The sequence below is a fragment of the Sinocyclocheilus grahami genome, unplaced genomic scaffold (genome assembly GCF_001515645.1).
Source record: "Sinocyclocheilus grahami isolate Dianchi unplaced genomic scaffold, SAMN03320097.WGS_v1.1 scaffold146.1, whole genome shotgun sequence".
Taxonomy (NCBI): domain Eukaryota; kingdom Metazoa; phylum Chordata; class Actinopteri; order Cypriniformes; family Cyprinidae; genus Sinocyclocheilus; species Sinocyclocheilus grahami.
In genome coordinates this window covers 878,709-905,432 of record NW_015505325.1, presented here as the reverse complement: position 1 = coordinate 905,432, position 26,724 = coordinate 878,709, and the positions used below count along the sequence as shown (strand labels likewise).

The following is a 26,724-nucleotide window of genomic DNA, read 5'->3' as shown; positions in this document are numbered from 1 at the left end:
CATTTATATGAAATATATATAACAATTATATATTTTATAAATAATTGTATTAATCGTATTACTTATTAATATTACATATATATTAGAAGTGTTCCTTCTAGTACATATGTATAATATAAATATAAATTTAAAAACGCAATTTCAATTCTCTGTGTGTATGTGCTGTACATGTGGAAGAATTGACAATAAAGCAGACTTGACTTGACTTGACTTGACTAAATCCCTGAATTTTGTGTTGGTTCAGGCACACCAAGTCCCTGGAGTTGACTGTTTTCCTGTTGTAATCCACTTTACTATGCTAATGCAGACCAGACCTTCACATCACTCAGACAGGTACAACATCTATTACAGCTCCCTGCTTTCCATTTACTGAGTTCAATTTTATTATTCTTTTTGTATATGCAGGCTGTTAGTAATGACATTAATGAGAATCCTGAAGTAAGTCCTCCAGACCAGCAGGGGGTTCAGAGTGCGTTATTCTGGAGCTCAGTGGAGTCACCTTCATGGACGCCATGGGCGCATTAAAATCAGTTAGTGTCACAGAACACACACATGTACCCACACGTAGAAGTGTTGATATTTTACCAGAGATGAACAGAAATAGGTTACTTGTTACTGGCTCTCATTAACTGCTAACCAATAAATGGCTTTTTAAATTCTGCTTGTCACCATGATCGTGTTTAAATGCAAACATGCATGTCTTACCACTCTCTCTGGGTCACAGGTACTTCAGGAATTTGAGAACACGCAGACCTTGTTTTTCTGTGCTGCATGTCCAGATTACATGTCTCACACGTACAGCTACAGTCTCAAATGTAGTTTCATGATCTGAGGTGTTTTATATTAATATGTAACATGACGTTTAAAGGGATAGTTCATCCTCAAGAACTGGTATTTTATATATTTAATGAATTAATTTATTTACTGTATCTCTTGTGTGTTTGTCTCTAGATGGTTTACTATCTCAGATGAAGAATCATGGTTTTGTTCCAGATTTTCTGTCTCTTTCTTCATTTTCCCCTTCAGTGCATCATGCAATGCTGCACTACCAGGGGCTACAGGTGTGTGTGTGTGTGTGTGTGTGTGTGCTTAAATGATGTTATATCTCTGTCTCCTTGTTATTTTTGCTCTTTGTGTTTGTATGCTGTAGTAGTTCACTGTAATTCAATAGCGTTTTCTGTTCTAATTCAATTATGCATCTATTTACAGAGCACAGGCACACATGTTACAGAGCTGTGACCTACCTCACTTCCTGAACGATGAACTCGACAAATACATGAACTTGCAAACCTGAAAAAGAAACCCTCACTACCGAGCTTTAGAAGTGACACTTCAAGATAGAACGGAAAAGGAATACAAGAACTTCCAATTTTGATTTAATGATTTGGATCAACTTTGTGCATTCATCTGGATTTAAGGTGATGTGTGGCAACAGTTGTTTGTTTATCAGCTATTGAATATTAAAATAAAACTTGACAATGACTTATGTCAGTTTGTACCTTTTGTATTTTTTGTTTTTTATTTACGTGCTTGTTGATTTGCTCTTTTTTTAAATCAAAATTTTCGTCATTATTCTACTTTTAGATTATTGCACAAATATGAAGAGTCTTCAAAACATGTCATGCAGGTCTGTGCATATGTAATCTTCTAGATTAACATATACAGTATTTCATGTTACAGATCAGTTTGGTTTAGTGATGTTGTAAAATAAATAAAATATGTAATAAAATAAATAATCTATGTACACAATTACAACATATAGATACATGAATAGCATGTAAAATAATTATTAACACTCCAGTCAACACAAACAATATAAAATCCAAGAGAATCACAAAAGGCCGACTGACAACAGCCAAACTGCTCCAGCTCAGTACAGTTTAGTTAGTATGCGTGAAGTTCACACATGTGCATTGCTGAAATGTTCTTGTACCCCCAGTGAATTGGACCATAAATGTCATTAGAAGAGACTTTGTTCTCTAGGCAGGTGTTGGGGAGGGGCCACATTAACATTTAATAAGCTCATCTCTCACACATGCATATACAATAAGCTTCTGTTGTATAAAACTGATCATAATGACAGACTAACCCTAACTCTACAGAAACCGAAAACTTGTTTTGGTATTTTTGGGTCAAATGAAATGGAACTCCAATAGAGGATGTTCCCAAATTCCGCTAAAGGAATGTTTTGTCAGTATTACCTCATTTTAAGACAGTGTTTGTCCCCAAACTATAGTTAATGTATGTATATCTAGTTAAAAATACAAACAGTCATAATTACATGACATAATTACAATTTTATATATGGTCTGTTTATTCTCAGATAAATATGGCTCTACTTCATTGGATCAAAGCAAACACCTCAGAGATCTTGTAGCAGAGATGTGATTTCAAAGATCACAATTCACTCATACAAAAGCACATGGTTTTGCTGAATGAACATGTTTTCTATCTAATCAGGCCGAGATAAGGTGGCGTAGGTCTCTAGTGTGAAAGTTTCCAACATTGACTCTGAAGAACCCCCCTCCTCTCTTTTTGGGACTTTGCTCCTCATATGAACATTAGAATTCTATCAGTGAGTGTGTGAATGGATCATACGGGTATCAGAAAGGGCAGGATACACATTAACACAAACTGTGATTGAAGAAAAGGGCCAGGGACGTTAATTAATCCATTGCTGTCCAGAGCTTCACTGCTCAAGCAGCAGACCTGTGGAGCTGTCACTTCGAATAACTGGAGAACATCCTTCAGAATTGTTTTGGGCCTGTTTGCGTGGACATTAAGGATTGAATTTTCATTGTGATTACATACATTTTGGGATCTATGCACTGGAATTATTTTAGAAAATTTCAGAATCACATTTAAGATAGAGAGGATTCAAAATGGAGGAGATGAATGTCAAAGATCTCAGGAAAAGGGTACCATATCAAATTCAGCGAGATGTACTGAATGAGCTCAGTGTCGACCAAGTTGCTGAGAAATCGGATTTCAAAATTTCAACAAACGAAAAACTCAGAGATGCTGTCAGGTGTGTCAATATGGCCTTTCTTTGATTTGAATATTTTACTGCTTGAGAACTGAACTAGGTTGCACATTTAATTGAAAATGCTCCTATTTTGCATTTTTCTAATTTTATTTATTTATTTACAATTTGTATCAACATAATAATTTAAGAGAAAAGTTTAATTGAAAAAAAAATCTCAGTATTTGGTTTGTACTCATTTTGGAAGCAGTACTAGTTATAGCTAAAAAAAAATTGTGTACTGTGAAACAAATTTCACTTGTTTTTGGCTAGTCATTTTTTTTACAAATTATTACAAAGAAATGGCAAATAACACTGAATTAAATGACATTTTAAGTACAAAGACTGAAATAGAATTTTCTTGTAAAACATACTCCAATAATCTTGAACTTAACAACATTAACTCCACAATTTTGTGTCAAACCTCATGATCATGTTGTCCAGCATTTAACTGAGAATGATCCAAATAGCATCTTGTGCTTTAATGGATGCAACAACATCTCTCACGCTTAAAAAAACCACACACACACATATTATTCATTATAATGTGAAAGGCAGCTATTTTGCTCTTCTCTGTGTTTCATAATTTTCTCTTTTTCTTTGTTCATCAGGTGTACAGGCCCAAGATTTAAGAGCTGTTTCCTTTCATTTGTTCCTCTCCTGGCATGGCTGCCACAATACCCGTTTCGAGAAAATGCTATTGGAGATCTAATATCAGGAATCAGTGTGGGAATCATGCACCTGCCACAAGGTCCAACACAAGCACATGCACACCTGCATTGCCAAAGCACACACATTACTTAAGACAGACCTAAACAAAAACACATGTGTTTTGTGGGTGCAGGTATGGCGTATGCTTTGCTGGCTGCGGTTCCTCCTGTTTTTGGTCTGTATTCCTCCTTCTACCCCATTCTCATCTACTTCATATTTGGAACATCCAAACATATCTCTGTGGGTAAGTACACACACCTCCCTTTGATTTAGGTTGTTCCTAAAGGTATCGTTCACACAAAAATGAAAATTATGTCATCATTTACTCATTTCATTCCAAATCTGTTTCCATGGAACACACACACACACACACACACACACAAATCACATCAATCTTTTCTATACAACAACAGTTCATGCTCCAAAAAGCATCATAAAAATAGTCTCATGACTCTTGTGCTGTATTTCAAGTCTTCTGAAGTCATTCAGTAGCTTTGTGTAATTCACTGATGATCTTAACATCTTAACGGGTTACTTTCTAATCTCTCTGGCTACAGGTACATATGCAGTTATGAGTGTTATGATTGGCAGCGTGACAGAGCGTTTGGCTCCAGACTCAGACTTCATGATACCAGGCAATGACACCAACAGCACCACTTTGGACATTGTCGGCCGTGATGCGGAGAGGGTCAAGATCGCGGCCACTGTGACTTTCTTATCTGGCATTTTCCAGGTAGGTTAATTTGTAAGTGTGTGTGGCTTTGACGTTGTGTATGTGACTAAGTGTTTGTGTGGTGTCTGTGTGTGTAGTTACTCCTCGGTGTGGTTCGGTTCGGTTTCGTGGTGACATATCTCTCAGAGCCATTGGTGAGAGCTTATACAACAGCGGCCGCCATTCACGTTATCGTCTCCCAGCTCAAATATTCCTTTGGCATCAATCCACAGCGGTACAGTGGACCTTTGTCTCTTATATATGTGAGTATGAACACAAACACACACACAGTCCCAAACACTTAATTAAGGACTATCCTGAAGCGGTATGTAAAAGGCCACAGATAAGGACTGATAATCATACCTATGTGTAATTTGTGTTTAATGCCCCCTAGTGGTTGGGGTTATTATTTGCACTCAGCAAGTTACATTTAATAATGTTTTCTCTATTTTTTTTCTTTCTCTCTCCAGACAGTCATAGAGATTTGTGCATTGCTCGGAAAGACTAATATTGGTACTCTAGTAGTTAGCATTGTAACCATCTTAGGTCTGGTCGCTGCAAAGGAACTTAGTGCCTTGGCAGCACGCAAAATCCCTGTTCCGATTCCTGTTGAGCTGATCACTGTAAGCTACTTTTACAGTTACAGTTAAACACACACATGCACATACATGTTTACTTAACTAACTGTGGGCATACATAGACTTATTAATATTAATATTTTTTATTTATTTACAATAAAATGTAATTATAGTTTTTTACTCTATCAAAAATTTCATTAGTTTTGCTTGCTCTTTCTGTTTAGAGGTAATGTAACATATTGCTTCTTAAAGCTTTCATCTTGTCTGTTTGTGTGAATAGATTATCGTCGCTACTGTGGTGTCATGGCAGATGGATTTGAAGACTGAATATGGTGTTGAAGTGGTTGGAGAAATTCCATCAGGGTGAGTCCAACACACAACTATGCAACATAGTATGTGTATAACATGGTAATGGTTACAGCTACAAAACACAACCACAGCATCATAGTACATCTTCAGGCTCAAATACTCATCTGCGTCTCTTCTTCACATCTTAGTCTGCAGGCTCCTGTGGCCCCCGCTGTCTCACTGTTGGGTTCAATGGTCGGTGATGCTTTTGCACTGGCTGTTGTTGGTTATGGTATTGCTATCTCACTGGGTAGAATTTTCGCCCTCAAATATGCCTACAAAGTCGACAGTAACCAGGTAAGTGACTGTAAAAGATGATTTTTATTGAATGTGTATATATATTTATATACACACAAATATATATGCACACATTAAATTGATCAACAGTGACAGTAAGGACTTTTACATTATTACATTGTTACAAAAATAATCAATTTCAAATGAATGGTATTCTTTATACAGTATTCATCAAAGAATCTTGAAAAAAATATTAAACAGCACAAATGTACCATGCAGGGGCGTGTTCAGAGTTTTGGAGGCCCTAAGCAAGCTGTCCCTGGGGGGCCTCCTCGGTAAAAATCACGTGATTTGCTTGGTTTGTGTGGTGTCTAAACACTACTGGTTCCATGTTAGAATGATTTCTGAAGGATCATGCAAACACAGAAGACTGGAGTAATGGCTAATATATAATATATTTTTCACTTTTAAAGTCAAATTTAGTGTCAACATAAGACTAACAGTATAGTAAAACTGCAAGAATGGAAAATATGGTTTTAAGTTCAGAATATTTTCTTGGAATTTTAGTTCTTACATTTAAATCCAGTTGCCAGTTAAACCCAATTTTCCCACTGAGGCACATCTGAAAAACTCAGTTTGTTTTTTTGGTCTTTTGCTAAGTTGCTGAAAGTCATTGATCTAAATCAAAAATGTCTGGGGGAAAAAAAAACATTTTTGTGTGAACATCTTGTGTTTTTCTTCTACTGTCTGTTCTTTGGACCAGGAGCTCATCGCATTGGGTCTATCTAACTCCATTGGAGGCTTATTCAATTGCTTTGCTATCAGCTGCTCTATGTCTCGCAGCATGGTGCAGGTCAGCACAGGGGGGAAGTCACAGGTGAGAACTCCAGCAAACTGCTTTTCCACCATTCTTTAGCTAGTTCTGGAGAGATGGATGGTGAGTTCCTTAGATTATTGTTTGGTGAAAGTTCAAACTGAAACCACTCTCTATCGTTCTCTCAGGTGGCTGGAGCGATTTCTGCTGTGGTAATTCTGGTGATCTTGTTAAAGATTGGAGAACTCTTTGAGGAGCTGCCAAAGGTTAGTACCCTGAATCAGCCCTTGTGTGGGCTGGCTTTAATATTCATAAAATAAGATTATCTGTGCTGAATTAATGAATGTGATAATGTGTCCATTTACAAAGAGATAGACATATTATACATATGTGTGCTGGCTTCATTAGGCTGTGCTGGCTGCTATAATCTATGTAAACCTTCAAGGCATGATGAAGCAGTTTGGAGACATCTGCTCTCTCTGGAGGACCAACAAAGTGGATATGGTGAGAGAGAACGAGAAGGAGGGGGTTTCATTAAAAAAGCAAAGCTTATGCAACTCATTCAAAATAGACCTATACATAGACAAAAAATGACTGAGAATGGGGAGAGTGAATAGTGTGACACAGAAAAAAGGTCAAAAATAAAGCTCTGAAGTGACAGCTGTTTTTCTCTCTGTTGTTTGTGTGTTTAGGTGGTGTGGGTGATGACTATGATCTTGACAGTGTTGTTTAATCCTGATCTGGGACTGGCTGCATCTATCGCCTTCTCCATCCTCACTGTCGTCTTCAGAACTCAGCTGTGAGTGACAGAAACCACATACACAAAGCTAAATAATTAACAACCGCACTGTGTCACATGCACCATTTTCCTATAGTCCTGAGCCTTAAATGACTCAACCACATACATGTGCACCGTTTACATACTTAAGTGAGAATGTAAAACTGGTTCTGCATGCAGTCTCCTGTTTTACTTTACACTGCTGAAGATCCCAAGAAATCTTCAGTGATGAACGTCAGATTGCATTTCCTTTTGAGATCCATTAGATTGGCCATATGTACCACTGGCTTAGTGGCTGAAATTCCTGTTCTTGACAGCATCATTTCAACAGTTGGCATAAGAATTCACCATCTGTCCCTCCTTGTTTTGACTCATTTCTTCTTCTATACCGGTTTCTTCTCCCTACAACAGACCAAAATACTCTATTCTTGGCCAGGTTCCTGGCACTGACATCTACAGACCAGTAGAGGACTACCATCAGGTGACCATGACCATGACAACACCACCACCAACACCATTATAACAATTTATGCATGTTCACTGTATTCAACTGATTCTTTAGTTTTGATAGTTATATTTCACACATCAGAGGTGGTACACAATTTATTTTGTTGGATTGAAAGGCATAATTCATCTTTAAATTCTTGTTGTTTTCTATGTCCTTTTGAAACAGCCTGTAACCTGAATGGTTAAAAACCTGAATTACAGCATACTTCCAGAAACTCCTTTCATGCAACCTAATCTTAGATAATCTAGCTTTACAAGGGCATGACGTGTTTTTTACTTGTTTTGGTGTTATTGTGTTGGTTACTATTTGCTTAACAGTTCTGGGGTGCGTTTGAATGAGTGGGTGTTGTAGTTTCATTTACTGAGTGTGTAACATGATGGTGCTGTAAGCAAGACCTAGTTATAAATAGTATTTATGAAGTATCTAATATCTGTTCTGTGTGTATTTTGTTGTAGTGCTATTGAAACTATATACTTAACTATGCCTTTTTTAGATTTTGATGTAAAATGTAATTGGCCACAACACAGTATTTGACTTTTAGCAAAAAGTTTTAGTAATGACCATTGTTCAAGATGGATAATGACTCAAGTGATAAACATTTAGTCAATAAACAACTATTCCCAACTTTCTTCTGATAAATTTGAAGTTTGGTAACTGGTTTCAGGAATTTTTTTCCTAGTGTCTTCTAGAGCCTCAGTAAGAACACATTACATTTAATTTGAGCATTGAGAAAACTGTAGTCACAAATATTGGTTTACAAGGTTTGTGCAATTATTTTGAAAAGTATTTAGAAATTCTTGATTTCATCATTAAATTGGATGAAAAAGGTAATTTTTTTTTAGTTATTTTGAATATAATTTCTCTGTACTTTTTGCTCACTTACAGGTGAAGGAGATTCCTGGTATAATGATTTTCCGTTCATCTGCAACATTGTACTTTGCCAATGCTGAAATGTACATTGATGCACTCTATGAGAAGGTAGACACACACAAACACCATGCACACATATACTCTCATACATATTCATTCACACACATTTGCATAAAGAGCAATTACAAGACATTACTCTACTAAACTAAACAGGCAATTAGCCCAAACATAAACATTCACTGTGTGATTAGCCCAAACAAGCTACATACAACACGCGCACAAGTCAGGACATTCACGCAATAAAAATAAATGTTTGTGTGCAGACTGGGGTAGATGTGGCTAAACTTCTTTCACACAAGAAAAAACTGGAAGCAAAGAGACTCCGAAAAGAAAAGAAAGCTGCAAAGAAAGCAAAGAAAGAGGCCAAGAAAAGAGCTAAAGAAACTGCTGTTAAAGCTGCTAAGGTCTGCATTTGAAGAGACTGTGTGTGTGCATGGAAATAAGTGAGAAAATAAGTGTTTTTTGTATTCTGACTGAGTCAGTGGTCTCTGCTTTTAACCAGGGGGAGGAACCACAGTTTTCGGACACAGATGAAAGTGGGGAAGAGCCAGAGTTGTCACATGCAGAAGCAAATGGGGATGTGAATAAGTTGTCAGTCAAAGAACCAAAGGATGTGGCTACTGTGGAGGTGGGGCCTGACCCTGACCCTGACACCACGCTCCCACGGGCAATCATTCTTGACCTGAGCCCAGTCAACTTCCTGGATACAGTTAGCGTGAAGACTCTACGTAATGTGAGACACAATCTGTACTCATTAGCAACTTATTGAACATGTAACAGGTTTTAACCTTTTTAAACCCTTTGTTTAATGACAGATCTATAAAGATTACGGAGAGGCTGGTGTACAGGTGTACTTATGTGGCTGCCAGAGTGAGTGACCAGAACATACCAATAAGTTTTGACTACATTTTAAAAATACAGAACCTTTATTTTTAAAAGTGTACTCTTCCATGTCACATGTTCCTTTTGTTGTGTTTGTTGATGTGGAATCCCATCTAAGTGTGCAGTCAAGATGGATCTGTTGGTCAGCACTATTTGTAATATCTGTCTCTCTTTCAGGAGGTGTTGTAGAGAGTATGGAGAAGGGCGATTTCTTCAATGAGAAAGTAACTAAATCGATTCTCTTCTCATCAGTACATGATGCTGTTCTTTACAGTCAACAAGGAAACAGCAAGGAGGTACAGTACATCCTTATCTCACATACACATACACACATATCAGAGGTTTCCTAATATTAATTAGACATGTGTTGAGTGTTGGTGGCCCAGACAGTATTTCGAAACAAACATGCATGAATAAACACAATTTCTCGCCTTTCTACTTTTACAGGTTATGCAGGGAACACAATTGTAAATCCAAACACCAAACGTGATATGGAACGTTCCGGAACATAAAGCTGGATTGTTATTTATTGTTTATTTCATAATGGGGAAGAATAAGTTAAGGAGGTCTTTCCATTAATAATTTGCTTTTTTGAAATAATAAACAGAGACTCTTTTGAATGTGAAATATCTTCAAATGGATCAGATGTAGAATTTTATTGTGGAAGGCAATTAAAATGTAAATCAAATTTTTTTTTTTTTCACTTAGCTGTGAATCATCTAAGTGACAGGTTATTCCAGGTTGTGATACCGTAGTTCCAGGTACATGATGACACTGAAATATTACACAAGACTGTAAACCCAGTTTTCACAATATAATCAGACTCCTGGAAAGTTCCAATTTTAGCAATATACACTACTGTACAAAAGTTTGGGGACAGTATTTTTTTTAATTGATCAAAAGTGTCAGTAAAGACATTTAAAATGTTACAAAAGATTTCTGCCAAATAAAAGCTGTTGTTTTGACATTTCTATTCATCAAAAAATCTTGAAAAATATGTATCATGGTTTGCACAAAATATTAAGCTGCACAACTCTTTTCAACATTGATAATAATATGGTTTGGCATGGTTTTAGCATCAAATCAGCTTATTAGATTGATTTCTGAAGGATCATGTGACACTAAAGACTGGAGTAATGGCTGCTTTGCCATCACATGAGTACATTTTAGAAAAAAAAAATTAAATAGAAAACAGTTATTTTAAAATGTAATAATATTTCACAATATTACTGTTTTTACTGTATTTGTGATAAAAAAAATGCAGCCTTGGTGAACATAAGAGACTTCTTTTAAAAACATTAAACAAATCTTTATGACCCCAAACCTTTGAATGGTAGTGTAGTATTACCATTATTTTAAAAAATCAGTTTATGTATTTAAGTGTGTATAAACTATGTATGGTGTTTGTTAACTTTGTATGCAAGTGTATTTACGATCATTCTAACTTAAATAAAGTCATTTTCTTATTCTTGTGGTGAATTGTTAGTAGGCCTATCTGCCATGTTAGATTACCAATTATCTGTGAAAATATTTAATACAAAAAAACAGGTTTGGAGTTCTCATATTCCTCTTTTTTATGTTCGGTCTGAAGTGCTGATAAGCATCTCAGTGATATTTAAAATTTAATACGTAGTTCATTTTCATTTGATGGGTGCTGTTTTCCTGTATGAAGACACATTCAGAAAGTTCATAAATAGTGACTTTATGTAAATGGTCTTCCCATAACAAGTTTCCGAAAAACTGGTAATTCCAGCATAATCCCAACAGGAAAAGACCATCTAGAACCCGCCCAAGTACCCGCATATTGTTTCAAGAACAGATTATATGTTTCCTGTGACAAAAGCACAAGTGGTGTGCATCTGACTTACTGTGCACATTAAAGGTGAATAAATAGCTAATATGTTACAGACATTTTATCTGTATATCACACAAAGACTAGAAAACAACTCCAGTACTGAACAGCATTAGTCTCATACCTGAAACTTAGCTCTCTCAAGACTTATTGAAAGACAGTCGACATATGAAGATGAATGAGTTTAATCAATCTCATTCAGCTGTAACGAATGTGAAAGAACCGAGAGAAAGAGAGAGAGAGAGAGAGAGAGAGAGAGGGAGAGAGAGAGAGAGAGAGGGGGTGTGTGTGTGAGAGGGAGGGCGGCAGGTAGATGTGGCTAAACTTCTTTCACACAAGAAAAAACTGGAAGCAAAGAGACTCCGAAAAGAAAAGAAAGCTGCAAAGAAAGCAAAGAAAGAGGCCAAGAAAAGAGCTAAAGAAACTGCTGTTAAAGCTGCTAAGGTCTGCATTTGAAGAGACTGTGTGTGTGCATGGAAATAAGTGAGAAAATAAGTGTTTTTTGTATTCTGACTGAGTCAGTGGTCTCTGCTTTTAACCAGGGGGAGGAACCACAGTTTTCGGACACAGATGAAAGTGGGGAAGAGCCAGAGTTGTCACATGCAGAAGCAAATGGGGATGTGAATAAGTTGTCAGTCAAAGAACCAAAGGATGTGGCTACTGTGGAGGTGGGGCCTGACCCTGACCCTGACACCACGCTCCCACGGGCAATCATTCTTGACCTGAGCCCAGTCAACTTCCTGGATACAGTTAGCGTGAAGACTCTACGTAATGTGAGACACAATCTGTACTCATTAGCAACTTATTGAACATGTAACAGGTTTTAACCTTTTTAAACCCTTTGTTTAATGACAGATCTATAAAGATTACGGAGAGGCTGGTGTACAGGTGTACTTATGTGGCTGCCAGAGTGAGTGACCAGAACATACCAATAAGTTTTGACTACATTTTAAAAATACAGAACCTTTATTTTTAAAAGTGTACTCTTCCATGTCACATGTTCCTTTTGTTGTGTTTGTTGATGTGGAATCCCATCTAAGTGTGCAGTCAAGATGGATCTGTTGGTCAGCACTATTTGTAATATCTGTCTCTCTTTCAGGAGGTGTTGTAGAGAGTATGGAGAAGGGCGATTTCTTCAATGAGAAAGTAACTAAATCGATTCTCTTCTCATCAGTACATGATGCTGTTCTTTACAGTCAACAAGGAAACAGCAAGGAGGTACAGTACATCCTTATCTCACATACACATACACACATATCAGAGGTTTCCTAATATTAATTAGACATGTGTTGAGTGTTGGTGGCCCAGACAGTATTTCGAAACAAACATGCATGAATAAACACAATTTCTCGCCTTTCTACTTTTACAGGTTATGCAGGGAACACAATTGTAAATCCAAACACCAAACGTGATATGGAACGTTCCGGAACATAAAGCTGGATTGTTATTTATTGTTTATTTCATAATGGGGAAGAATAAGTTAAGGAGGTCTTTCCATTAATAATTTGCTTTTTTGAAATAATAAACAGAGACTCTTTTGAATGTGAAATATCTTCAAATGGATCAGATGTAGAATTTTATTGTGGAAGGCAATTAAAATGTAAATCAAATTTTTTTTTTTTTTTCACTTAGCTGTGAATCATCTAAGTGACAGGTTATTCCAGGTTGTGATACCGTAGTTCCAGGTACATGATGACACTGAAATATTACACAAGACTGTAAACCCAGTTTTCACAATATAATCAGACTCCTGGAAAGTTCCAATTTTAGCAATATACACTACTGTACAAAAGTTTGGGGACAGTATTTTTTTTAATTGATCAAAAGTGTCAGTAAAGACATTTAAAATGTTACAAAAGATTTCTGCCAAATAAAAGCTGTTGTTTTGACATTTCTATTCATCAAAAAATCTTGAAAAATATGTATCATGGTTTGCACAAAATATTAAGCTGCACAACTCTTTTCAACATTGATAATAATATGGTTTGGCATGGTTTTAGCATCAAATCAGTTTATTAGATTGATTTCTGAAGGATCATGTGACACTAAAGACTGGAGTAATGGCTGCTTTGCCATCACATGAGTACATTTTAGAAAAAAAAAATTAAATAGAAAACAGTTATTTTAAAATGTAATAATATTTCACAATATTACTGTTTTTACTGTATTTGTGATAAAAAAAATGCAGCCTTGGTGAACATAAGAGACTTCTTTTAAAAACATTAAACAAATCTTTATGACCCCAAACCTTTGAATGGTAGTGTAGTATTACCATTATTTTAAAAAATCAGTTTATGTATTTAAGTGTGTATAAACTATGTATGGTGTTTGTTAACTTTGTATGCAAGTGTATTTACGATCATTCTAACTTAAATAAAGTCATTTTCTTATTCTTGTGGTGAATTGTTAGTAGGCCTATCTGCCATGTTAGATTACCAATTATCTGTGAAAATATTTAATACAAAAAAACAGGTTTGGAGTTCTCATATTCCTCTTTTTTATGTTCGGTCTGAAGTGCTGATAAGCATCTCAGTGATATTTAAAATTTAATACGTAGTTCATTTTCATTTGATGGGTGCTGTTTTCCTGTATGAAGACACATTCAGAAAGTTCATAAATAGTGACTTTATGTAAATGGTCTTCCCATAACAAGTTTCCGAAAAACTGGTAATTCCAGCATAATCCCAACAGGAAAAGACCATCTAGAACCCGCCCAAGTACCCGCATATTGTTTCAAGAACAGATTATATGTTTCCTGTGACAAAAGCACAAGTGGTGTGCATCTGACTTACTGTGCACATTAAAGGTGAATAAATAGCTAATATGTTACAGACATTTTATCTGTATATCACACAAAGACTAGAAAACAACTCCAGTACTGAACAGCATTAGTCTCATACCTGAAACTTAGCTCTCTCAAGACTTATTGAAAGACAGTCGACATATGAAGATGAATGAGTTTAATCAATCTCATTCAGCTGTAACGAATGTGAAAGAACCGAGAGAAAGAGAGAGAGAGAGAGAGAGAGAGAGAGAGAGAGAGAGAGAGAGAGATAAATAAAAAGAGAGAGAGAGAGAGAGAGAGAGAGAGAGAGAGAGAGGGAGTGTGTATGTATGTGTTGGCGGTTTCTCACACAGCTCCCCTTTCACTCTTTCTCCACCCATAAGGCGGCCGCTCAGCATCTGTGTGTGAGCGGATCAGAGTTGAGCCGGGAAACAGCAGCAGGCTGAGCGCCGCTGTCAACGACCGGCTCCGATACCGGACCACTGACTCGAAAAGTTGACTTGATTTCTGTCTCCAGCATTCAGTCTGTAGCAGGTTCAGGTAGGTGGTTGGTTGAATTTGTTGTTGTTGTTTAATATCTAGTAAATATGATTCTGTATTAAAAAATGGGGAATCACCTTTGCCAAGCACTGTTTAATACAGACATAATCTAAGAAAGGCACGCGCACCGAGTCACAGGAATTCACGTTCCTTAAAGAAACTGCGTGTTTACATGTTAGGGGCAGAAAACAGATTTGTTTTATATAATTAAATAGTTCTCCACACCTATCACCAGAGAGAGAGAGAGAGAGAGAGAGAGAGAGAGAGAGAGAGAGAGAGGGAGAGAGAGAGGGAGTGTGTATGTATGTGTTGGCGGTTTCTCACACAGCTCCCCTTTCACTCTTTCTCCACCCATAAGGCGGCCGCTCAGCATCTGTGTGTGAGCGGATCAGAGTTGAGCCCAGTGCGGGAAACAGCAGCAGGCTGAGCGCCGCTGTCAACGACCGGCTCCGATACCGGCCACTGACTCGAAAAGTTGACTTGATTTCTGTCTCCAGCATTCAGTCTGTAGCAGGTTCAGGTAGGTGGTTGGTTGAATTTGTTGTTGTTGTTTAATATCTAGTAAATATGATTCTGTATTAAAAAATGGGGAATCACCTTTGCCAAGCACTGTTTAATACAGACATAATCTAAGAAAGGCACGCGCACCGAGTCACAGGAATTCACGTTCCTTAAAGAAACTGCGTGTTTACATGTTAGGGGCAGAAAACAGATTTGTTTTATATAATTAAATAGTTCTCCACACCTATCACCATTTATCTTTGTTATGGGCACAAATATAACTAGAAAGAATTAGGCTCTTAAAAAGCAGACCCGTTTGGTGACATTTTTTTACGGCTACTGACACTTATTAGTCAGCTGAGAAACGCATAGCATTTTGAAGAAGTATAGACATGTGAAAATAAATAAATAATAAAAAAGGACAATTAACATTGCATAAATAAAACGGCATTAATAATTAGGCTATTGTTAATTATCATAGACTGTAGACCGATAATCGGTTTGGTGGCTTTTTATGGATTGTTTTTCAACACTTAGCTGAGAAAGGCATTGCATTTTAAACTTAGACAAACAAATAGACTGTGAAAATAAAAAATGGCCATTTAGATGGCAAAACGACGTAGCCTAATTTCAGGGCCGCTGCTGGCCAAATGGGTGCCCTAAGCAGAATTGTATTGTTGTGCCCCCTCCCCAAAATATTATGGAAGTAAAAAAAACACCTAGGCCTACTATAGGGGTCAAAATAGAACTTTAATAAAATATAAAAGTAAATAATTAAATTGTAATTAAATTGTATTATTTACAAATTACAATTGTAGACAGTCGCCTATATGGCTATGATTTTACTAATACAGTTGTCTGATTGATTTTATAGTCTCAAGCATTCAGAAATCATACAAAAGAAAATTAAGCAGTTTTACTACGATAAAACCAAGGATTCGTTTTTGTAAATGTTGTGATGTCCACATGTTTTTGTTGAAGAATTTATAGAGGCTAGCATTTCTATCGCAAAAAGGTGGCCAAACATTTAAAGATTAAGTGGATATTTTAATTAAATGGTTGGTCAATATTAAGGAGGATTTGATCATCCTGAAAGTGTTACAACAGCAATTACCAGGCCTTTGGCGCCCTTTGCAGGCATTTGTAATAATATGTAATGTACATAAATTGTTTATTTTGTATTACATTATGTATTTTAACAGTGTTATTCAATGAAACCATACGAGTATTATTAATTTACCAATCATTATTGCCTCATTGTTTTTGTATAATGCATTTTATGTCGTTTTAAAGGTTGTTGTTCGCTTAGGTCTGTTTTTATTACCACAAAAATATTATCTGAATATTTCGTAAATTATTATATGAAGCGATTTGAAGTATCAAAACCATGGTTAATTTGTGGTTACCATTGCTACAAGAATCACGTTTTTTTTTTTTTTTTATTCGTAGTAAAATTATGGTTAGGCCTAATTTTCCTAAGGGAACATGGAAACTGAGAGAATATTAAGGCAGATGCGGCGGTGATATTATTACCGACATTAAAACACGTTATTAACTTCAACATCCAAAAAAGTTTCACATGATTATAAACGTACCTAAAAGTGATGCAGGGGCTTTATCTTGGTTTTTTTTTTTTCTTATCTCGGCGCCGGACTACTGATGTCTTTTCCCATTTTATTTATTTTATTTTATTTGTCCATCAGTTGTGATCATTTGCGTTATACATTAAGCAATAAAAAAAAAAAAGTTGTGATCATTTGCAGTCAGCCGCAAAGAACTGCTGCCTGGAGATCTCCAAATGGGGGCGGGAACTCCAAAACGGGGTGGGAGCTCCAAAATAGGGCGTGGCTTCCTCCCATTGACAGACAGGCACATGACACGCTTGTGCAATTTTTTCCCCCAATCCACTTCAGTGCAAACGCCGCCCCACAGCTGATTCTAAAGATTTTATTGGTTGTGTCAATTAAAGTGTTGATTTCCTACACTATGCTACAAAAAATGCTAACCCTTAAACCTACCCCACACCTGACCCTAACCTTAACCAGTCAAATGGACTGCACGGCGGGATTGGCGCTGAATAGCGTGGTAAAGAAAGATGCATTTCAGGAGGTAAACAGTTAATAAGATTATGCGATATGAGATCGTTCCATAACTCCCCAACTGGACCTCATCGGACAATGGCACCTTTTTAGTTACACCCAGCGTCACTACCCAATATTTATTTATATAGCATATTTTATTTTAGACGAACTAGAAACAATGTTTAATTTATACAATTTTATTTTGAAATGTTAGTCAATAACAATTGGCTGGAGCCAGAGCCAATGGTGAAAGTCTTTGCGCGAGGAGACCCCGCCCCATTTTGGAGGTTCTGCCCACTTTTGGAGTTCACGCCCCATTTTGGAGATCTCCGGTCTGCAGTTATATCTACTTGGAGACATGAGGTGAGAGCGAGCCGGGCCGGATGCGGGAATGGCGCGTCACGTGTGCTTCGCCTGTCTACTGCATTCACCGTAAAACGCATTTGTATAATTATGTATATATGTTCATGTTTATATTTTTATTTACGTATATGTATATGTTAATATTAATATAGAACGAATTTTTTTTTTTTGAGCAACAATGGTGCCCCACGCAAACATAGGGAGCGGCGGTACTGTGTCATTTAACGGAACTAATTATTAAGAATTCACAATTAACATGCTTTTATTGTTGTTATATTGTAATATATTTTTTTTATTATTGTGTAAATTTAATAATCAGTTCTGCAAATTGGTTATGCAAATATGATATTCTGTATCTGTCGTAAATAAAAACAGTATTGGTTGAGAACTATAGGCTGTGTAAGGCTAACGCATGAAAACATCTAAACGTGTGTCCTGTCATTCAGTGTTTCTCCGGGTTGAGAGAATGGGCCGCTTAACTGTGCCTATTATAACAGTTAGTGCTGGCCTCGATTATCTATCGACCCAAATAGCCTAAATAGATTGGGCTCACATTAATTGGCAGGTCGATGCATTGGCACTGGCAGCTTCTCTCACTGTCTCCCTCTTGGCATGCTGTCAGTCACAAACAGTCCTGCAGTGCACTCGCTATTTTTGTTCCTGTCTATTGGAAACTGCTCAATGCGCTGACAATAGACTCTCTTTGAACCGTCGGTCCATTTAAAAGCGCGCGCGTGCTTGTGTACATGTTGCTAAGGGATCAGGACAGTCAGTGTTATCTCGGTCCGCTCTGACTAAGCGACTGTCATTTAAAACATTCTGCCGGTCGCTGCACGTAGCGCTGCATCAGATGAATGAAATTCCCGGAATGCATATGCTAGCCACCTGCCTATTAGTCGCTGCTGTTTCATACTGGTACAGCAGCGAGCTTCTGACAGCGCTCCGTCTGTTTATTTCAGACTCAGCCCTCGGCGGGGACATGCCGGAACCCGAGGGGAATCGTCTGTCACCGCAAGGTGTCCCTTACACCGACCTGCCGCACATCGTCAACGCCGACGGACTGCACCTGTTCTGCCGTTACTGGGAGCCCGACAGTCAGCCAAAGTAAGTGCGAGACATTCATATGCAAAACAGACACAGGTCAGGCCTCTTGGGATAAAGCGAAAGATTCTCCCGTTGCAGTCTCCAGGAGAGCAGGACGAGAGGCTGATAAGTGTTTACGGATGTTTCCTTACCGAGCTTAGGCTATTTTTAGTCCACTTTGAAGTGTCTGCCTTTCCATTCCAGCACCTTAACGACTACTTTAAAACGCGACACGCATTCATTACTACAAACAGGCTATAACAGAGCAGGTTCATGTTTGCAGTAAACGTTAACAGTGGGTTGATCTGAGATTTTCTGCGAGGTTCTCTTTTATCTCTTTTGCAAACTGTTGGCCCCATCACATGATGTCTAGCTGATGAGTGAGGAAATAGACGAGGGAAGTTTCTTGTAAAATCCTGTTTTTAAAGGTGCAGTTAGGAATATATCAATGTACTGCTAAATAAAATATTCACATATAAACTCAAAGAATGCAGTATGTTTTAATGTTTTATTACAAATAAAAATCATTTATAATAATAATAATAATAATAATATAGTAAAAACGCTGTTGCAAATGCATCTTGTCATGAACAAGTGAGTAATGTTTCTCATTTATATTTCATGAAAAACCCACTTTACGAACACTGAAAATGATAACTTAAGTGAATTCAATGAAGGATTCAAACGGATAACTCCAGTTGCTGAAGCTGCATCTGAAATCGCTTCACTGCCATTCACAACATCTCTCCTGAAGCCTCATGGGATAGTAAAATGTCCATGTCTGGATATTTTCGGAAGTAGTAGGTCCTCTGGGTACATTTTGCTTACTTTTTCAAGAATATTTGTGACATAATACTTGTCTGTTTAGTGAGAAAGTAGACATATTTGGATGTATGATGAGTCTTTTTAAATGATTCTTTAAAAGATGTGTTTGTGAAACACACTGGATGTGCTGTATACTGCTGATAAGTTATGCTGGAAACATTAAAAAAATATGAACAACATTGTAACGAATCATCCACTGAAGGCGAGTGTAGTGAAGAACCCAAGTGCAGTTTATTTACAGAGTGATCCAAACAATAATCCGAGACTTGACTTGACATGAACAGACTAGACTCACCGACAGCAGGTTACAACATCAATACACGACGAGAGACAATGGCAACATGATGGCTACTTATAGCAAACAATACAGGTCACATGACAAGAACAAACCAATGGGAAACAAGACACATGACTAGGACTACCAATCAGAACATGACACATACACAAAGCAGAGATACATGAGGGCAAGGGAAGCATAACACTGACAGCATGAAACAATTACAAAATAAAAGACATGGAAAACATGAACATGACAAAACCCAAACACCACATTACAAACATTTTGGAGAAACAACATTAAAGTGATGCAAACTGAATGAAATGAAGACTCCAGACATACCAATCTTCTACAAAAAGCTGTTTTATTTTACACTCAGCTGGCTGGCTTCTCATGGGTGCTGCCCAGTTGACATCACATGCCGTGCAAATTAACCGACATGTTAATAGTTTATTTTATAGAGAATTTATATCTTACAGGCAGTGCCTGCTTTCACTCACAATGGTTTTCAAGTGATATAAAGCCAGTTTCTCATAAACATTATCTTGTTAAATGACTACAGTATACCGTCCTGAAAGGGGCCCACTCAGTATCTATGCGGTGAACGCTGAAGGGAATGTCTTGGTTTCCATGAGGCGAAAACCCCTGCTCATGGCCTCTTTATGTCCACTTATAGACACACACTCTCTCACAGTACAGATCTGCTACACTTTTTAACTATAGTGTCATCAGCTGTGGTTCTCCTTAGTCATTTTAAAAATAGGTCACATTTTTTAGTATGTTGGTTTATCAGATGCTTCCATCTACAATACAGTTTTAAAAAATTTTGTAGACACTAAAAAGTGGTACTTGAGGCCCACTCGGTGAAACCATTCACTCATATACCTAATCTTTAGGCCAAGCCTGCAAAACTACAAGCACATTATGTGCTTCAAACTCAGTTTGCTATTGTAAAACAAACTTTTTACAAAACTCTAAACACAGTTCTCTACATTACACACATCACTCAAAACTAACAGCTCTTTTGTTTCATTTGGGAAACACTGCCATTTAAATGCCACACTCATTTACTGATGGCCTACACCCAGTGATCATGAAAACACTTACACATAATTTGTTCACTTTGAAATCAAAACTCAGTGTTTTGAGAGAGAAATTATTTGTACTCCCTTGCATTTCTGTTTACATTGTATATATATGTATGATTATATACTATGTGTGTGTGTGTATATATATATATGTACAGTACACACACACACATATATATATATATATATATATATATATATACATCTCACACTTGTCTTGCACACACACACATTAAACAGATTTCCTGTTATCTCTCAGCTCATCAAAAACTCAAGCAACTGAAGCACTCAGAGACAGAGCACTCTTTAGTACAGTAAAGCAAATACTGCTCCTACTAATAATAATAATATTTCAGATAAAAATAAAATGTCCTCCACAATATATATATTTATACACACTGAATATGCATGCAAGCCAAGTCAGAAAGTCAACTTTATTTCTAAATTGCTTTATACAATATAGATTGCTTCACAGCAGCTTCCCAATAGTATCAAATTCAAATTCTGCTGTAAAGCAGCTCTAACAAGTCAATAGTGTCATTATACAGCTTAAGTCAGTTCAGTATTGATTCAGTTCAGTTGCATAACTGTGTAAAATTCATCAGTTGTACATACATATTGTAAATACAGTGTACATGCATATGCATGTATGTGCGAGTACTATGACAAAATCCTGTACTCTCCACTGCGCACTGAACAAGCAAAAGACACACGAGAGTAGTGTTTTAAATTTTTCACATCTGTGTGTAGTTTAGCGTGTATGTGGCTAATTATTTTATGTTTGTGTGTACAGTTACTATGCAAAAATAATTTTTTTACAAGAGTTATAATAGTTTTGAATTAAGTGTTTGCTTTTGCAAGATATGTGTGATGGTTTGCATGTTGTGTGTGTGTTTTGTGGTTTTGTGTGTAGAGTTTTGAGAAATGGAGCCATAGTTAAAAAAACTGTGTGTAAGCATTTAAAAAAAACTGTACGATAGGCAGTGTTTCTGTGGGTGTCATGATTATGTCAAGCAGGTCAAACTCTTTATGCCTACTGTTACAGAGCTGTTGTTTTGCCATCAGCTATACACCATGAAGTGGCCATAGTGTAGCCCAGGAGAGCATGCCGTTACCATAGTTACCACCTCTTCCCCTCTCTCTAATTTGATCTAATTTGATCTCTAATGCTTGTCAGCAACAGTGTATATAACAAGTGTGTGTGTGTGTGTGTGTGTGTGTGTGTGTGTGTGTGTGTGTATATGTGTGTATCTGTACATGTTCATGTGTGTATATAATAAGAGTAAACTGATAAAACACAAAACCATGTGATCTTCAGTAAAATGTCATAAAACCCACAAATATTTTGTTTTGGGAAATGTAAGATGTAGCTTCCCATGTGACTGAATGTGAAAGATTCAGAGCAGCTAACATGAAGGTTATATCAAACATCTGAAGGAATGCTACCAGGATCTCCTCTGCTGCACTCTGTCATTCTGTTTATGGTGAAATATTTAGCCTGTGTTTGATCGTCTGAAGGTTCTGTGGGTATGTTTACTAGAAGCATCTCAGCTTAGGGCGGTAGGACATGGTAATTACTGAATGCTATGCATCCTGCTACAATAAACTGATCCCATATGTATGCTTTTTTTGTATTATGTAACATCATCGGAATGAAGCCAGATAACCCAAATTTGAATCCCACCTGACAAGATTTTTACACGTTTAGTGTAGACATTTTATATAGTCTAAATCAGGGGTTTTCAAACCCAAATATGAGCCATTTCTTCCTAAAATATAAAGGCATGTGTATATTTTATGTATAAAAAAAACAGTTTATACTGTGTGAGGAAAATCCGAAAAAAGGATCATCAAAAAGTATTATTACTAATATAAATGTGATATTATAATAAAACAAAATATAACAATTGTTACAAAAAAAGTAAAAATCAATATTTGTTTTCTGACTTCTTAAAACTAGATTCAGCTAAAAAATTCTTACTGTCAATACAATAAAATTAATCTTCATAATTTCAGCCTTTGTAATAGCAGAATTAAATCGTAATGCTAGCAATTTTGGTAAATGTGATTGTACAAAAAAAGCTATACGTTAAACATATTTCATTAATATCTTAAGTGAACATGTTACCATTGACAGCCCTGAAAGTACATTTTGTAAAATCATTTTTTCTCTTAAATTGGTTGTGGACCTCCTAGCACTCACTCGCTCGACGTCTACACCAAACCAACCTTTGAAAGTAAACATGAACGTAGTAAGGTTGTCTGTTGGAAGTTGAACTTCCACTTAAAAGAATAGGCATGACAGACATGAGCAGCTGAAGAGTCAAACTGTTTACACCGAGTTCACCACTTCACTACTTGGTTTAACATTTAACAGAACTACTGTGCTTACAGCCCAGACATCATCGCACAATGTCCTTTTACAGGCGCTTACATGCACATGTCCAGTGCTGATGCCACCAGATGCAGCCAGCGAAACAGGAAGTGGGTGAAAGTTGAAAAGACCACAGTAGCCCATTGTATGACCCCAGTAATGATTGACAGATCGCTCAATAGATATTCTGGGCATTGAACCCATGCAAAGTATTGAAACACAGTCCGATAAATTGGGTCATGCCGGTCAGCGTGGTTCATTCTCTTGTGTCTAATGGCATTTAGAGAAGAATTCTACTACCAAACATGGATATTTATACAGCTGTCAGTGCAATGCCAAACTACACACACAAATATGTCCCTCACAAGTATAGCCCAAATTGTACAGGCACACAGTTTTTTCATTTTCTGTTTATCTCCACTCTGCCCTTGATGCTTGTTACTTTGTAGTTTAACTACTTTAGATCTGTTTTGGAATTCCAAAGACGTGCACACACGCACACACTAGCAAACACACACAGTAGTCTCTCTGTCTGCCTCGCAAACTCCATTCTCAGGGTTCAAGGACAAAAGCTTTTTGATCTAAGGATGATCATAACCACAAACACACACAAACACTTCCATTTTATCTTACACCAGTACCAGCTCGTAGTTTGAGACTGAGAGGCTTTATTTTTAGTAAATACATTTCTGAGTATGACAGAGAGATGGATAGAACGATTAGCAGTTTCTCCAAATAGAAGTAAAGATGCTCACTATCATTCCTCTGAGACCATGTGAGCCCATTATACATTTACAAAGACTCTTTTTGTTACTGATTAGAGGCTGCATTGAGGTCAACAAATCTGCACAAGTTTGGATCTATTAAAGCTATTCCCCATTTCTCTCTCTCTCTCCTTCTGCCTTATTTTTTTATGGGTTTTTGTGTGTATGCTACTAATGAGCATATCTTGTTATTCTGGTGGGAGACTGTTAGTAGGCTGTGTCTGTATTTAGTCAACTTATGTACAAGCATAGCATACAGATACCCGATTAGGCTGATACCTTTAGCTTGTACACTACGCATTTGCAATTAGTATTATTTATGTTCTATATCGTAAACAATTAAATAAAAATTATATTTTTATGTGTACTTAGTAAACTATAATTATTATCAGATAGTTGAGACAATGTGACCACCAGTGTAGATCAATTACCGAAGGAATAAATTTAGTAATTTGGTTATTTTTAGAGAATAAAAACCATTCAGAGAAACCAATGTAGTCCCAATTCGAAATGACCAAATCCCAAACTAATGACTCAAAAATAGTCAAGTGAGAATTGAAACTCATAGAACTAATTGTGAAACTTATCTTGTTACTGACCGGTTGTTCATATGACAACATATAGATACAGATGTACATTTTTAGCACAGTTTTGTCAGTAGTATTTTATCAAATAAATGAATAAAATATGTTACCACATTTTGGTTTGTTTAGTATTGTTGTTTAATAGGATTGCATTTATGTCAAAAAGACTGGGAAAAGTCTGTGTAAATACACAGTTTTTTGTTAAACACAATTGTTGTAATTGTTGTTGTTCATTCATTTCTTTCTTATAACTAATAATTAAATAGTTTGGAAACCGTTAAGGAACTGGAATTGTTAAAAGGAATCAGAACCAGATTTGTTAAATTCTTTACAATTCCCTTCCCAAATAAATAATCTGTGTTTTCCTCCACCAGGGCGCTGGTGTTTGTTGCCCACGGAGCAGGAGAGCACTGTGGGGGATATGCTGACATTGCTCACAGCCTGACCCAGCATGGTATTCTGGTGTTCGCCCACGATCACGGTGAGTGGCAGACTCCTAATCAAATGGCTAAAATCCCTAACACCAGAGGTGTAAAGTATTGGAGTAAATGTAATTAGTTACTGTACTTGAGTATCTTTTTGGATACTTTGTAGTTGTACTGCATATCAAAGATATATCTAAGACTTTTACTCAAGTCGTTTTGGAATTGGTGACTTGTAACGTGTAGTGGAGTAATTTTCACTGTAAGGTATCTGTACTTTTACTCAAGTATGGTTTTTAGGTACTCTTTACACCTCTGCCCAACACACAGATTTGTTGGTTAGCAACAGTGCAGCAGTGTTTTGGGTGGTGTAGCAGGGCGTGCTCATTATGAGGCTGTGAGAGTGTGGGGTGAAAAATGTATTTACGCCCACATTTGATTCCTTGTAATTCCTCCACCCATTTTTCCTGTCATTGATAACAGATGTTGTGGGCATGGACATCCTGGGTTTAGAGTGGGGGATGGAGTTGAGAAATGACAAAAATGAAATGTAACATGTAGAGAATATAGAAAATAGCAGGTGCTATGTGTACAGAATGTTAAAGCGGTTTTGAGGCAGTGCCATGGTAACTAATGATTCACACAGAGAGACAGCAAGCCGCCTTGTGATGAGCAGTTGGGGTTGTGTGAGTGTGTGATTTGACTGTCTGGTGTCTCGGTGTGAGTAATTGGTTGTATTGAAATACAACAAACAGAAACCACTACAGTCAGTCTCTCTCTATCTGTTTAATTATTTCGGTTTCTCTCCTCCTCTAACATGCAGTCTCACCTTTCAGTATGTCTGTAACATGCTTTTTGAAATTTCTATTCTATTCTATTCTATTCTATTCATTTGTTTGTCCCATTATTCATTTTATGTTAATTTGCTTGACTAAATATCATGTCAGCTGTTTGCCAAAATTTCCTGCGCTCTTTGTGAGCTGTTGGCATGGGGTTGTGAGTGACAGTCTTCTTTTATCTCCTGTTTAAAAGGAGAGCTGATATACAAAGACATGAGTGAGGGGAAACATATGTTTTGAGTATAATTCTCTTTCTCTTTCTGTCTCAGTTGGTCATGGCCAGAGTGAAGGTGAGAGAATGGATATCAAAAACTTTCAGATTTACATCAGAGATGCCCTCCAGCACATTGACATCATGAAGGGCCGGTACCCCAATCTGCCAGTCTTCATCATTGGACACTCAATGGTAGGACACCGTCAACAGATTTTGAAACCAGTTTGCCGTGTTTTTCCATAAGCAGACAGAGGTCAAATGCCTTTTCTAGGCCTGTTCACACCAAGAACGATGGTTCTCAAGATTAGATGACAAATAATCCTACATTTTCAGTGTAAAAGCTATGACTGTGAGTGAGAGTGAATATACGTTAATGTTAGAGAAAGAGAGTAGACCACACTTGTATTTCCCTAACCACAGGAACTTTTTGCGTAGTTAGGCATGTGATCAAAATTTTGGGGCATTTTAATATTTTATTTTACATATTGATTTGTGTTGTATTGTATTCAAGGCAAGGCAAGTTTATTTATATAGCACATTTCGTACACAATGGTAATTCAAAGTGCTTTACATAAAAGAAAGTAAAATAATCATACAAAAAATAAAATTAAT

The 26,724-nt window shown here is 36.9% G+C and overlaps 2 protein-coding genes and 1 long non-coding RNA gene across 6 annotated transcripts in view; all 3 read left to right on the top strand.

Moving 5' to 3' along the window:
• The first annotated feature begins 249 nt into the window (after positions 1-249).
• On the top strand, positions 250-1,427 carry LOC107591790 (uncharacterized). Of its 2 annotated transcripts, none has more exons than XR_001609907.1 (4): positions 250-333; positions 406-530; positions 952-1,061; positions 1,210-1,427. It is a non-coding gene; the product is annotated as an uncharacterized lncRNA (long non-coding RNA). The 2 variants fall into 2 exon arrangements; XR_001609906.1 differs by having other exon boundaries at positions 406-833.
• Positions 1,428-2,882: 1,455 nt separating this feature from the next.
• Positions 2,883-10,007, top strand: LOC107591774 (solute carrier family 26 member 6-like). The gene is made up of 19 exons (XM_016281016.1): positions 2,883-3,028; positions 3,634-3,773; positions 3,867-3,977; positions 4,291-4,466; positions 4,544-4,708; positions 4,916-5,068; positions 5,304-5,386; positions 5,521-5,668; positions 6,372-6,485; positions 6,611-6,688; positions 6,831-6,926; positions 7,115-7,221; positions 7,612-7,681; positions 8,594-8,686; positions 8,902-9,042; positions 9,147-9,371; positions 9,454-9,508; positions 9,698-9,816; positions 9,968-10,007. The coding sequence occupies exons 1-19, from the start codon at positions 2,883-2,885 to the stop codon at positions 9,989-9,991; spliced, it is 2,244 nt and encodes a 747-aa protein (XP_016136502.1). The 3' UTR covers positions 9,992-10,007.
• A 5,028-nt stretch (positions 10,008-15,035) lies between these two features.
• The window catches only part of LOC107591787 (monoglyceride lipase), an 18,082-nt gene continuing 6,393 nt past the window's right edge, over positions 15,036-26,724 (top strand). Inside the window, exons 1-4 of one of the 3 annotated variants that reach the window (XM_016281042.1) lie at positions 15,036-15,217; positions 18,602-18,746; positions 25,012-25,118; positions 26,168-26,304. In XM_016281042.1, coding sequence (XP_016136528.1) covers positions 18,622-18,746; positions 25,012-25,118; positions 26,168-26,304 — 369 coding nt within the window. In that variant the 5' untranslated portion in view covers positions 15,036-15,217; positions 18,602-18,621. Of the gene's footprint in view, positions 15,218-17,648; positions 17,712-18,388; positions 18,747-25,011; positions 25,119-26,167; positions 26,305-26,724 lie in introns of those variants that run through there. The other 2 variants (XM_016281040.1, XM_016281039.1) reach the window with 2 other exon arrangements.